The sequence below is a fragment of the Zychaea mexicana genome (genome assembly GCF_025766255.1).
Source record: "Zychaea mexicana strain RSA 1403 chromosome Unknown BDB00scaffold_101, whole genome shotgun sequence".
NCBI classification, from domain to species: domain Eukaryota; kingdom Fungi; phylum Mucoromycota; class Mucoromycetes; order Mucorales; family Lichtheimiaceae; genus Zychaea; species Zychaea mexicana.
Genome location: NW_026516764.1, coordinates 1 through 14,106, shown reverse-complemented (window position 1 = coordinate 14,106; position 14,106 = coordinate 1). Strand labels below are relative to the sequence as shown.

The following is a 14,106-nucleotide window of genomic DNA, read 5'->3' as shown; positions in this document are numbered from 1 at the left end:
TTCATGGATAGCCAATGTTTTACGTTTGAGCGGTTCCTTTTTACTCGTGCGCATTCATATATCTGCTGCCATTAGATTACAGCCAAAACCGTCGTCACCAACACAAATGGTTTCTTGAGCTAAACCGCGTGGAGCTACACTTTTTTTTGGCACTTTTCAAGATTTGGTGATGGTTGCAGTGATCCTTGGACGACCCAAACCGATCCCATCCGTATGATAGCAAGTAGTGTTTTGACTCGCCGAGTATAAAGGTTTCCTCATTTAATTACAATAAGCCTCTCACACAAAATTTACACTTCAAGGATATAAGTGAGTAATGTTTGGAGGACGGCCATCTAAATTGTGCAACACGAGTCCCACACAATCGTCTCGTTTGCCTTGAGAAGCTTTTTTGTATTCAATTGTTTTGATGACGGGGCCGTGTTTGTATTCTAGGTCGTATTGACCTCTTCCGTTCTTTTGCGTTACTATCTATGGATATCCGTTATTATCCTACGCTATCCTCTTAGCTCCGTCCATTCGTCTGGGTTGTTTGGTCGTTGATACTCTTGTGCCTCCAACAATCATATCCATTTCCCCGCGAGGTTCAGTGCCGTCCTTCGGACCCGTTGACAACATAAAGCAGTGCCATGGAATACACGCATATTCACAAAGTGCTGCGTTGTGCGGGACATGAAAAAATTCATCGCTATGATAGGGTGTGCGTGGGTAGAGGCGCGAGGCGTGTAATCCTGGTGCCTGCTGCTTTTGCCATCTCTCTGTCTGTCTCTCTCCTCCTCCTTTCTTTTTTTTTTTTCCTTTAAACAAAAACCACTCACCTTTCATTTTCGCCACACCCCATTTTTTTTCTGGCCACATAAAAAGAAAACACACCCATTTCTTTTTTTTTAACATTACATCGACTACAACCCTATAACCTTTTTTAATGGATTCTGGAGGTGGAGAAGACTTTGAAAAACTGCCAGTAACTGACAGATTACAACACACGGTACAAACTGGATCTTTATTTTTACAAAGAAGCTAGTTTTTAATGGTTTATGCATTGACTTTTTTTTCAACTCACTATCCGTTAAATGTAGCTTTGGAAAGCGCGTGTGTCAGCGTATGAAGAGTTAACATCCCTGTTTCGAAAAACGGACAACGATTCCGACTTTTACACGTACGAAAGCTATTTAAAGAAAATCGCCACAGATGCCAATGCCGTTGCGCAAGAAGCAGGGCTCACCACGATAACCGAATATGTAAATAATGCACCCAACGCTTCAAGGTAAAATGACATAGAAAGGGGGTGCGGCTTCTTGATATACATTTATTTTTTTATGTTTGCTGCGGTTGCTTGGGGTTAGAATTAATACTGGTAGTCGGAGAGGGGCCATAGGAAACATAGATAGGGTGTGTGTGCAAAGAAAGCAGGAGGGATAGAGAGAGAGAGAGAGAAAGCCAAAGGAAGGAAGGAAGGAGATTCGTTTACTCTAACATACACCACTTTTGCCGTTATATGCTGTCTTTTTTTTCCAGCACCCGTGAAACGGTTGTACCTGCCCTTGTCGAAAAGTGCCTCGGTGCTACAAAAGCTGGCACGAAGCAAAAAGCAACCGAACTCCTTTTATTATATGCAGAGATCGATGTTGCTGATCCAGTGGTGGTAAGTGTTTCTTGGGGGGGGTGCTGCAACATGGCTTATTTTGCTTATCGCCATGTCTTTGTTGATTGTTCGATCTCTTTCTATTTCTTTCTCTCTGCAACACAGGAACTCGTCATACCTGGCATAAAAGCTAAACAACCCAAACTGGTGACTCAAACAGTCATCGTCTTGAAGGAGTTTGTAAAGTAAATCAGTAGTAGTAGTAGTAGTAGTAATCTCTAATGAGTCGTCGCATGGATATGATCCATGGATAAACCAAAAAAAAAAAAAAAACTAACCAAAGGATACATTATCAGACAATACGGTATCAAGACAGTCGGCCCTAAACCAATCCTTAAAATCATACCCAAGTTATTCGGACACACGGATAAGAATGTGCGAGCGGAGGTAAGATGCATACACATATGCCTGCTGCAAGGCCCCAGCAGATTTATATATACTGGTAGTAAGCGGGAGTCAGGAGCTACTTGGCAGCTAACAACAACAACAACAACGACACTTCTTTGTTATTTAGACTTTTGCATTAACGGTCGAACTTTATCGATGGCTGGGTCCAGCAACAAATCAATACCTTTCCGATCTTAAACCAGTTCAACAAAAGGATTTGGAAGAAGCATTTTCAAAATTGCCACAAGAAAAGCCTAAACCCGAGCGATTATTGCGATCGGAACAAGCTGCCGCTGCCGAAGCCGCTGCTGCTGAAGTTGAAATGGGTAAAAAAATAGTTGGAAATTCAGTACTTTAACTCTTATTAACACGATTTCTATATGTTCGAAACTAGGCGATGCACAAGATAATGACGAAGATGGTGGCGGCGGCGAGGCAATGGAGGAAGAAGTGATTGATCCATATGATTTAGCGGATCCAGTCGATATTACAAGCAAATTGCCACCCAACTTTTTTGAATTACTAGTGAGATATCTCAGTCTCTGTGTGTACTGTGTGTGTGTGTGTGTGTGTGTACTGGAGGGGAAAACAGAATGTGCTAAACGATGGGGATGGCCATCCCCCTTGTGTCAAATGTTCATGTGGTTATTATAGGCTTCCAAAAAGTGGCAGGAACGAAGAGAGGCATTAGACGCTTTGCTTAAAGTGGTAGAAACTCCAAGACTCGCAGATAAGGATTATACAGAATTAATGGGTGCATTGGCAAAGGTATAACTGACACATCGAAAGGCTTTGATTGATATTGACTCACCACTAACCCACCATTTGTGTGCCACAGCGTATTAGCGACACAAATATTCTACTGGTGGGAACGGCAGCAAATTGTATCGAGAAAATTGCATCTGGTCTTCGTCAGGATTTTGGCAAATATAAAGGAGTGGTACGTTTCTTTTTTTCTCTCTCCAGCTTATACCGAGAAACCAACGAAATAACCATGCTCACTCTGTGGTGTGTGTGTGTGGGGGGGGAATACAACAGGTTGCTCTACCAATGATCGAGAAACTCAAAGAACGCAAACCAGCGATTCTCGAACATCTTCAAAACGGCCTCAATGCAGTACTAGCATCCGTACCGCTAAGCGAGATGATTGAAGACATTTCAACGGGTGTAAAGCACAAGAATCCTCAAGTACGCGGTGGCTCTGTCAAAGTGCTGTCGCGACGGTTGAAAGAAACACGTGTGGCGCCCGTCAAACCCGAATACAAGGCATTTGCAGAGCTGATGCTCAAAACACTCGACGATGCAGATGGCGGGGCCCGTGAAGCCGGTGCAGAGGGTCTTGGTACATTGATGAAAGTCATTGGCGAAAAGGCATTACTGCCTTGGACAGAAGGTCTTGACGATATCAAAATGGGCAAGATCAAGGAGGCATTTGAGAAGGCCGAAGTAAAAGCAAAACCTGTCGTTGCAAAGAAACCTCCACCGCCACCCGCTAAAAAGGTAAAGTGGTAATGGAAAAAAAAAACAGGAGAGGATGGGGCCCCCCGCTCAAGGGTTATTGTAGAAAGGCATACACTAGGTGAATGTGTGTTTTCTTACTTTTCCATATGGATATTCTTCCCCTACCTTCCCTCTTGAAGGCCCCTGCAGCCAAACCACCTGTCAAAAAACCCGCAGCAAAACCAGAACCCATGGCACTCGACGACGACGACGACGACGACGGTATGAATGCAGCACCAGCGATCAGTCCGCCCAAACGAAAACCACCGTCGCGACTTGCAGGTGGAAGCTCGGCCAAAAAACCGACCCTTTCCTCAACAAAACCAAAACCGAAAGCACCTACAGCAGCAGCAGCAGCACCCAAGAAAGCCGCCAAATTACCACCTTCAAGCGGACCGGAAGAAACAGTAAAATACAGGTTTACCCCTGAAGATGCCGAGGCACGGACAACTGAGTTTGTTCCGGCCAAGATCTGGGAAGAACTTCAACAAAGTCAATGGAAAATCAGATTGGCAGCCATGGAATCGCTTTACAGTCATTTCGATCAGATGGGCGACGACGACACGATCGAGACCGAGCCAGAAATCGTGTTTCGTGTGTTTTCCAAGAAGCCTGGATGGAAGGAAATGAACTTTCAAGTGATGGGAAAACTCTTTGCGACGATGCAGCTGTTGGCTGAAAGATGCCCGAACTTTACAAAAGCATGCGTTGCTATCGCTATACAAGGTACTCACTTTATTCCCCCGGGGGGTTTTGCCATGCGGGTTAGACCTTTGTTTTTTTTTATATACTCATGCTATTGTTTTTTTTGTGTGTCTAGTGCTCGTTGAAAAGCTCGGTGATATCAAATTGAAGAAACCAGCAGGCGAGTGTTTGGTTGTATTTGCCGAAAAGACATCTCTCCAGTTTGTCTTTTCACAATCGTACCCTATCTGGAAGAAGGCCAAGTCACCCAAGGTGCTCGCCGATTCATTGACATGGATCCATGGAGCCGTCATGGACTTTGGTATTGCAGGCTTACAGGTGCGGGATCTGATCGAGTTTCTCAAGTTTGCTCTTGGCAACACCAACGCAGCTGTACGTACCAGTGCGGTCACTGTTCTGGGTGCTTTGCGTCTCTACATTGGACCAGGTAAATGATTGTTCCCGACCTGGTGGTTTGTGGCGATAGAGAGAGAGAGAGAAACGAGTTGCTAAAAGGATTTGTCTATTAGAGGTCAAGTCGTTTGTGCAGGACGTTACACCAGCTTTAATGGCAAACATTGAAGCAGAATTTGACAGGGTTGCACAAATGGAACCACCCAAGCCGACCAAAACAACGGTAAGAGAGAGAGAGAAAGAGGGAAGAACCTGCTTTTGGATAAGTTCTCGAACATTCCGACTAAAGCTGTCACTATTTTACCACAGGCTGACACAAGTCAAGCGGCTGGAGGCAGGGGCGGAGGCGGAGGCGGAAACGCTGCTGCAGATGCTGTCGAATCTCTGTTCCCACGTGTTGACATTTCATCTGCACTGAATAAAGCCTCGAGTGAATGCAGCGATGCCAACTGGAAGGTTCGTAAAGAAGGTCTTGAAAAGGTGCTTGGTATTATTCAAGGCGCCAACAAACGCATCAAACCCAACCTGGGTGAATTCCCGGGTGTTTTGAAGCAACGACTCAATGACAGCAACAAGAACTTACAAATCATGGCACTCGAGATCGCCGGTCTTTTGGCTGAATCAGCCGGCAAACCGTTCGAAAAGTATCTCAAAGCATTGACAGGTCCTGTCGCAGCGTCGCTATCCGACAATAAGGCCAACGTGCGTGCTGCCGGTATCGCTGCCTTGGATCAGTTCCGCAAGGCTTGCAGTCTGGAAGGCATGGTTGGATCATTTGCAGCGAGCTTGGCAGCCGATTCCCCATCACTACGAAAAGAATTGCTTGCTTGGCTGGCTATTCAATTGAAAGAAGACGAAAATGCACCATCGTACGACCTTGCATCCATCATTGCACCTTTATTGTCGAGTCTGCAGGATCGAAATGGCGATGTTCGAAAATCCGCTCAGGCATGTTTACCCATAGTTATCGCTAGTGCTGGCTATGACGCTGTCGTCCACAAGGCTGCTGATTTGAAGGGCGCTCAACGGCAAGCGATCATGCCACTGATTGAAGCGAATCGGGGGGCCGCATCTGCTGCTGCTGCTACTACGGTGGCTCCAAGTTCAGCACCGGTTCAAGCTAAGCGTATGTCGGCAGCACCATCGAAAGCCGCAGCTGCTGAACCAGCAGAAGACCATCTACCCAAAGCAAGTTCAGTCGGACGATCACGAATTCTATCAAAACGTAAGCCAGGATTGCAAGCACCACGGGCATCGGGTATAGCCCCACCGTCTAGTAGTGCTGCTGCTGCTCCAGCCTCCGCTGCTGCTGCTGCCGCTGCCGATGCTGGTGGCCAGGCACCTGTATTGACTAGCGATGCTCGCGCAAAACTAGTGCGTGCCAAGAAGGAGATTCGATGGCAATTCGACGTCCCACGACCTGATGTCATTGACGGCTTGAAAGCCATATGCGAGCCCAACATGAGCGCAGAAGTGCGTGCTTTACTGTTCAGCACCAGCCAATACGCCGAACGCGACCGACTTAACGGACTCACGCTTTTGAACGACTGTTTGGCCAACCCTGAAGTCGCCTCTGATAGATACGGTGTCGATTTTTCAGATGTCAAACAGCGATACATTGCCAATGCTGATCTCATTCTCAAATACTTGACGATCCGCTTCTTCGATACCAACACAAGCATGCTCATCAAGTGTTTGGACGTTACGCAAAATCTTGTTGCGGTCATGGACGAAGAAGGTTATCATTTGACAGAATATGAAGCCGTTTCGTTCTTGCCGTTCTTGATCAACAAGGTGGGCGATCCCAAGGAAGTCATGCGTACGCGTATCCGCACTATCCTCAAGTCCGTCTGTCGTATCTATCCGGCCAGCAAACTATTCAATTATCTCCTGGATTCGGCAGCAACCTCCAAGAACGCCAAAGCACGGGCTGAATGTTTGGAAGAAGTCGGTGCGTTGATTCAGCGAAATGGTATCTCGGTCATGCTTCCCAACAAATCGCTTCCATTGATTGCTACGCACATTGGTGATCGTGACGCTGGCGTACGCAACGCTGCGTTGAGCGCGATTGCTCAGGCCTACATTCTCACAGGCGATGCTGTGTTCAAGTATGTCAGTCGTCTTGGTGAAAAGGAAAAAGGAATGCTGGAAGAACGTTTGAAACGCACAAAGCCATCAGCAAGCGTCCTGGCAGAAAAGGAAGCGCGCGAAAAGCAAGAGGCTCAGGAGATGGAGATTGACGAATTCCCTACGGTCAGCCAACTTCCTCGTCTTCCACGGCCTGGACATGGTAAACAACGTTCTGGTATTGCTCAGCCGTCACCGCCACCACCGCAACAGCAACAGCAACGTATGTATGACGCTGAACCTATGGAGGATGTGACCGACGATTATGGCAATCAATTCAACGATGGCGGTGCTGCGGGTATGGCAGGTATTAGCGAGCCAAGAACATTGCCGGGACCGTCATCGATGCGCCAGCCTCGTTCAGCAACACACCAGGCGTTCCAAAAGGCTGTTCAGCAAGATCGCGGTGACTATATTGTTGACTATTTGATTTCCCAGATCACCAGCGGTGATCCTCAGCCTAGCATCGAGGCATTGAAGCAACTGGACAAACTGTTGAACTCCAAGTCTGAATTGATATTGCCTGACATTGAGCCGCTTATCAATGCCATCACGCTGCAAGTACGCCTTGCCTACTCGAATGTGGATCCACGGGTGCCAGCCATGACACGTTTATGCAAACATCTCGTCAACGCACTCGTCCTTTTGTTTTCCAACCGGGACTTGGCATGCGCGGTATCGCAAGACGCTCTACACCATTTGTTGGAGGAGCTGGCCCATCGCTTGCTTGATCAGAAAATGCTTTCCATGGAATCTGGACCGCAACTATCCAAAGCCTTGAATGTTGCTATGGTGAAAGTTCTTGAAAATAGTCATCGAAACGCGACGTTTAGGTAAAAACCATTTCATGTTTTTTTTAAATAGGTATTTTGGTTACTTAAATGTTTTGTCTCTGTTACAGTGCGTTGCTGTCCATCTTGGGCTCTTGTGCAGCCAGTCTTCGTCCTGGAGACGATCCAGGCGCCAAAGAAACGCGTTACACTGAGTTGACGATGAAATGCTTGTGGAAGCTGGCAAAGACGGTTCAGGAAAATCTGCGCGCACGCGTATTGAATCCTGATGAGTTACTGTACGAAATCAACAAGTTTTTCATCACGACACCGCCAGCCGAATGGAAACGCCGTGCAGCCGAGAATGTTCCCTTGGGCGAGATGCCACTTCGAACGGTCAAGACGTTGCTTTTGGAACTCGTCAATGGCTTGGGCGATTCAATTTTCCAACACCTGAGTCTGATCGACAATCCACCAGCAAGCAGTGTGTATCCGTATTTACATCACATGTTGGAAGCGTGTCGAAAGCGTGAACGATTGCAACAGACACGACTACAACAACAACAACAGACACCACCACCGCCGCAGCCACAATCCCCAATTGCTATGCAACATCAAAAACAACCCGGAGTCGAAAGTCAGTATCAGCAGCAACAGCAACAGCAACAGCAGCAACAGCAACAGCAGCAAAGATACTCAGCACAATCGTTCAATTCATCCCTGAGCCGTCCATCTTCCATATCTTCACTCCAATCCAATGGCATGTTACGATCAACGTCAATGGCTTCCTATCCTTCAGGAGAAACTGACGTACCCATGGACACTACGATACCCGTTGCTGCGCCGATGCGCAACAACAATAATAATACATCTAATCATCATCCTAATAATAACAGCAATCACATTAATAATAATGTCCAACCGATGCAAATCGATGAAGACCAACAGCAACAACACGACGATCCCAACAAGCCACTTTCCGACTACGAAATGAACAATCTCTTGACACAAATCTTTGTCAAGATTGGCACGCGCGAGCAAACCAAACAGGGCATCATTGAACTGTACGAGTTTCAAAAGAAATACCCGCTTGCCGAAGCCAAGGTGAATACGTATCTCTGTCAATCCGGTACATATTTCCAGAGTTACATTCGTCGCGGTCTGAGCAATCTGGCTGCTGAAGATAATGAACTTCGCTCAAGCCAAACCGCATCATCATCATCCCCTGTTGCTGTTGCTGCTGCTGCTGGTGGTGGTATGACAGCGACAGCGACAACGACGCCACCCATTTCTTCCACAGCATCAGCAACAAGCCCTCCTTTGGCTTCAGCTACTATTACACCTACACCAGTATCTGCCACCCACACAGGTAGTAGTACAGCAGAATATGGTAGCCATCATTCGTCACCACGGAATTCATCAACACCCCAGATATCGTCGCCAGTCCTCCAAGAACAAAAGCAATCGTTCGACTTACATCGCACATCATCCATGTCGGGTGTTCGCTCTAGCATGCATGCAGGTAAAGAGAGCATTTTCTTTATGTGTTTTCTTTTGAATCTAAGTTGGATGACATATATAAATAACTGTTTCGTTGATTTCCATCAATAGATGATGCCACAGAAATCAAGCAGAGATTACAGCGGTTAAAACAAAAGTTTGGTGGAAAAACTTCACAACAGCAGCAACATTATTAATACTTTTCCTTTTTTTTTCTCTCTTCTTCGTATGATTGCATACACACTCTATAAATACACATATCATTCTATATACATGTCTGTAGAAACTTTTACGCAACTGTTTACAACTTTTGGAGATATATGAAGTCTATAACTTCTCGAGTAAATGACACATGCGGGAAGAAATGGGATGCTTTATACTTTGTTACTCTAGCCAGAATAATTCACCGGTTAGGCCTGTTAATACTGGTTCTGGTTACTTTAGAGCAGAGCAATCCATGATACTGCTTGAGTTACTGTTCAGCAATGCGAAAAGTGCATATGGATGGGAAATAGGATCATCATTAGGCAAAACGCAATTAATCTGCAACCCAAACAATATTCGGGAAACAGACGTAAGAACAAAAAGTAATCACGGGTCCGCAGGAAAAATCGAGTTACTTTTCCTCCATCCTTTTCTCTTTTTTTCCTCACCATCCAAAAAAAAAAAAAGTAAAACTACTGTATGCTACAAACTACGTGTGCTCGCAGCACACCAAGGACAATGCTGTCAACAAGACATAAAAAGCTGAGCGAGCTCAACAAACAGGCGCTTCAATGCGAGACAAACAAAGACTATGTCCAAGCTCTGCAATACGCCAAAGAGATGATCGTCGTCGACAATCGATGCCGCGTTGGTCACTTTCGAAAAGCTTCAGCATACATTGGCCTTGATCAATGCGAGAAAGCCATCGCCATCTGTGACGATGTCCACACGAGCGCAATCAACAACAAGGACTTTGTCAAGCTAAAAAAGTTGGCATTGAAGCATATGGCACGCTATGGCAGAAACCCCAAAGTCGACTTTGTCAAAATGCTCCCACAAAAACTAGTATACAAGGTGTTCTGCTACATTGATGATTATCGCGATTTCGCGACTTGCACTCATGTCAGTCGTGTTTGGCACCAGACGCTCATGACCGACATGCATGCGACCAATATTTGGTCGAAGCGTTCCACTGTGTTCTTTAAGGCTTATCCATTGAAATGGCTGACGTCAGAAGAGCATTGTGCCTTAGCCCAGGCATTGCGTGGTGAACAAGATTGTCCTTTTTCATTTGTCGCTTATACCTTCGAGCGTGCCCAAGCAATCGGCGGTATGGGTAATTGTGGTCTTCAATCGGTGGGTACGTAGTATATATTCAGTGATCTGTTGCGTGTCAGTATGTAGTCATTAGTATCATCATTATTATAAGCATTTGCCTGCCGTACGAGGTTGTCGATAGCTTAAACGTCCAAACGGTTAACCATCAAGTATATTATTGTGTGTCTATGCTTTATATAATCAGATCTTAGTGGCTTTCCGTACCATGGCCAAAGCGTCATCGAAGCAAATGCAAGCACGCTACGTGAAGTGACACTTTCTATCCCATCCTCACGCAGCTTGACCGCCCTTTTACCAGCGATGGCCCGATCAACAATCTCGAGATTGAGCTTTACATCCCCCTTTTATGCTTCGATGCCACCAACCAGCATATCTTTTTTCCATGAAAGAAAGAATCAACTACCCTCATTGACGCACGTTACTGTCAATGGGTTCAAGCTGGATTGGTATTTCTACGATGCTATCAGCGACGAGAACGACTCACGAATCGCATTCGTCAAGTTCTTCCTGTTCCAGTGTCCTAATCTTCAGGTGCTTGCTATTTATCCTGCCGTAAATGCAACCACAACGGATGCGCAAGAGAATCTGCCAAAGGATATCAAAACAACGATGCCCCAATCGCTGCACACCCTTATTTTTTAAATAAAACAAGTGCTCTTATACTCTACCAATCTACTGTAGCAGCATAAAATGTATACAATTGCCACTAAGTAATAGTATATCCAATTTGGTCTTTTGATTACACTGAAAACCTCATGCAAGAAAAGTGGAGTATGAAAACGGCCATTGCTGCATAATGGTCACATGTACGTACGTCGCGTATATGACAAGGCATTGTTGTGGGAAGACGGAAGCACACTCCATCATGGTTCTGAATCATACAGTTTCCGCAAAATGTATGTTCAGCTGCTACCTCTGCTGTTGCCGATGCCTGCTTATTGTTGTGATGCAGTTATTATACACAAAGAAAGAGACAATCAATACATGTGTTAATTTACTTCTCGAAGCAGCAAAAAATGACATTGTGCACTTGCCACCACAAGGAGTGTTTTATAATAAACCAAATCCTCTTCATTGCTTCAAAAGGCAAGTACCAGGTGAAGAAGAGGGGCAACGAGCGGAAGAATGCCAAAAACTTCTCATTTTGGAACGGTCACAGCATAAATGAGCTTTATAACAGTTTCACGCATGAGAAAAATAAACATTATAAAGAGGTCTGTTCAAAACCAACAGCGTGGAGAGTAACCTCTACATCCCCATCGAACAACAACAGCATCAGCTTTACTACAGTATTGCAACCATCCTCGCCGTGGTCGCTATTCGCCCTTTGGGATCGCCTCGTCGAATGGTTACTACCACTCCCACCCAGCCTCTTCTCCAACTTTACAATGAGGACAGAACGCCAGATGCAGGAACTTGAACACCAGTTTTCCAACTTATTCATCACCCTGACTTATTATATCATTCTGTATATCCTCTTTCTCGCCGTGTTCAAAGTCTCCACTTTTGTTTTCGCTTTATTGGCTAATCAATTACAGCAGAAACGATAAAAGCAACAATGTCATCATTCGTTCCGCCGCGGGGGGGGGGGTTCCAGAGGTCAATGATGGCTGTTCGTTTGCCGGGCGTGGACAGCACCGGAAGCATTAAATGGAGTGAAAGCATTACCACGAGTAGGACCAAGCCAAGCGTTGCAGACATGGAAAGAGATACCCTCAAGCTATTTGAATACAAAAAAAAAGGTTGGTGTTGTGAGAATATAAAGTTTGCAGGGTCCATACGTAGTCATTTAGACTTTTACCTGATAGGCGTGATTGTGCAGCTCAGCTGTGACTCGGAAGGCAACACGTTGGTCAAAGAATTCAACTTCGAACGTGCGCCGACTACCGGAGAATCCCATCTCAATCATACTTCTTGTAGCTCCCCAAGTATCGAAAACTTCCTGTGTAAGACAATTACAAGGTGTAGTTGCATTAGCTTCTACTAGACTAATGTAACGTAGCATATGAATAGAAAGAAGAGAGAACCGTTTGTTTGTCTTTTTCACCTTGTAATTGAATTCCACCAAGCGATCATGAGCACCGCAGAGAGTTACAATCACCGTTCTAGCGGATCGGCTGTCTTGAGGTGGGGTGTTGGACAGCGTAGCCAATTGAACATCGGATATATATGTCGCTCTAACTCTTTCTTGATACTCGGATGAATTGATCGATTCAAGTGCAACTGCTGCTTCTCTTAAATCATAGAATGTCACCATCAATATGCCTGGGCCTAGCAGCAAGTCTGGATACGTTGTTTTGATGCGACCTGAAGACTTTATAGAAACAAGAGTAGTTAGTCTCTCTCATACTCTTTTTCTCTCTCTCTTTCGCAGGGTAAACCACATGTTTTCTTCTCTTCTGTGGGGTGGAGGTGAGATGGGAACAGTGGTGACGATAATTAGATAGCAGAAAAAGAAAGTATTCCCTACTCGAAGAAGACGCAACACGGCTTGCACGTTTTCGATGCTTAGATTGCCAACGCATATATGATGGGTTGCTTGATGATCTGCATAATACGCGTGAGCTTATTACTGCTGCCACAGCCCTTTTGCGCCTAATTATTTATGGAAAGAAAATGGGAAAGGATAGAAGTGCGGGGGGCTGAGAAAAATCACTTTGATTTGTTCTTACCTGTGCCTGGAGGAGCCACAGTGGTAGAGCCCTCAACATCTAGCATTGACGATTGCGATGAGGATGATTCGGGAGGCACCAAGGACAAGGATGGCATGGCGCTCTCTGTAAAAGCTACTACTTGTTGTGACGGCTGCGTTTGGTGTACTTGCGTGTGATGATAGTGTTGCTGGTGCTGGTGCTCTTGTTTAGCCTGGTTCTCCAGAGTAATTACAGAAACGAAAAAGACGTTCAAGTACGGTAGAAAAACAAAAAGAAGTGAGTGAGTGAGTATGTGTGTTCAGTGCGCAGCAGAGTCAGGCAATATAATAGTCAGAGAAGGAGCAGTAGGAGGGCTGCTTGATGACGAGGTCTGTGCTGTACTAGCTGTAGTGTGCTTTAAGAAGGCGTAGATGTCTTACCTCAAAGTACAGAACTGATAAAAAAAAAGGGAAGTTGTGGAAAGAGAGGGTGTGAAAAGGGAAGAAGAGGAGCAAGTTGGATAAAAAAAAGAAAGAGGAGACCGCTCAAACCCTTTTGGATTTCGTCACTTTTTTTTTTGCGCTTTTTGCTTTCTCTTGACCTTTCCTTTGACTTTATGCGTTTGTTCTGTCCCTCTTCTGTTGATGTAATCAGTCATAAAGAGATAGTCAACAATTTTGTTCTTCCTTCGTCTAATGGTAGTAGAAATGCACAACGTACCACAACAAATGGTACACCAATACGATGAATAAATGTTCTGATATGCTTTGGCAACGAGATCATACGAAGCATAAGCATCTTCTACTTATGCATCGAATGTATACAGATCCTTCATGACAAATTCACGGCCCCGCAAGAGGCCAGCTCTTGGTCTAGCTTCATCACGGTATTTCCGGCCGATTTGATAAAGTCGTATAGGTAGTTGCTTGGCTGATTTGAGTTCTGATGCAACAAGTTGTGTGATTTCTTCTTCATGTGTTGGCGACAATAACATGTCGGTATCTCATCGATCTTTTAACCGAAAGAACTGAACAATGTGGGGACAAAGAGTACACATGGGCATGTTGATGTAACCTTGTTGACGTTTCTCCCTCCTAATGACTTAATGCTACATGAATATATG

At 45.3% G+C, this 14,106-nt stretch overlaps 4 protein-coding genes across 4 annotated transcripts; 2 read left to right on the top strand and 2 right to left on the bottom strand.

The window, feature by feature from the left end:
* Window positions 1–740: 740 nt before the first annotated feature.
* BDB00DRAFT_932439 (armadillo-type protein) lies at window positions 741–9,486 on the top strand. Its single transcript, XM_053129080.1, has 16 exons — window positions 741–988; window positions 1,080–1,267; window positions 1,519–1,645; window positions 1,751–1,830; window positions 1,942–2,032; window positions 2,160–2,358; window positions 2,427–2,557; window positions 2,687–2,800; window positions 2,871–2,972; window positions 3,071–3,532; window positions 3,673–4,258; window positions 4,353–4,664; window positions 4,747–4,853; window positions 4,940–7,590; window positions 7,659–9,049; window positions 9,139–9,486. The coding sequence occupies exons 1-16, from the start codon at window positions 926–928 to the stop codon at window positions 9,222–9,224; spliced, it is 6,690 nt and encodes a 2,229-aa protein (XP_052975047.1). The 5' UTR covers window positions 741–925; the 3' UTR covers window positions 9,225–9,486.
* Window positions 9,487–9,964: 478 nt separating this feature from the next.
* BDB00DRAFT_26725 (uncharacterized protein) lies at window positions 9,965–10,521 on the top strand. The gene has a single exon (XM_053116721.1). It carries the CDS (start codon window positions 10,018–10,020, stop codon window positions 10,378–10,380), a length of 363 nt encoding a protein of 120 aa, XP_052975046.1. The 5' UTR covers window positions 9,965–10,017; the 3' UTR covers window positions 10,381–10,521.
* Window positions 10,522–11,634: 1,113 nt separating this feature from the next.
* On the bottom strand, window positions 11,635–13,460 carry BDB00DRAFT_846482 (uncharacterized protein). Its single transcript, XM_053125162.1, is given in 7 exon segments — window positions 11,635–11,850; window positions 11,863–12,070; window positions 12,152–12,292; window positions 12,398–12,664; window positions 12,821–12,897; window positions 13,023–13,215; window positions 13,424–13,460. The coding sequence occupies 5 exon segments, from the start codon at window positions 13,117–13,119 to the stop codon at window positions 11,951–11,953; spliced, it is 702 nt and encodes a 233-aa protein (XP_052975045.1). The 5' UTR covers window positions 13,120–13,215; window positions 13,424–13,460; the 3' UTR covers window positions 11,635–11,850; window positions 11,863–11,950.
* Window positions 13,461–13,675: 215 nt separating this feature from the next.
* Window positions 13,676–14,027, bottom strand: BDB00DRAFT_26720 (uncharacterized protein). The gene has a single exon (XM_053116720.1). The coding sequence runs from the start codon at window positions 13,975–13,977 to the stop codon at window positions 13,789–13,791; it is 189 nt and encodes a 62-aa protein (XP_052975044.1). The 5' UTR covers window positions 13,978–14,027; the 3' UTR covers window positions 13,676–13,788.
* Window positions 14,028–14,106: the final 79 nt, after the last annotated feature.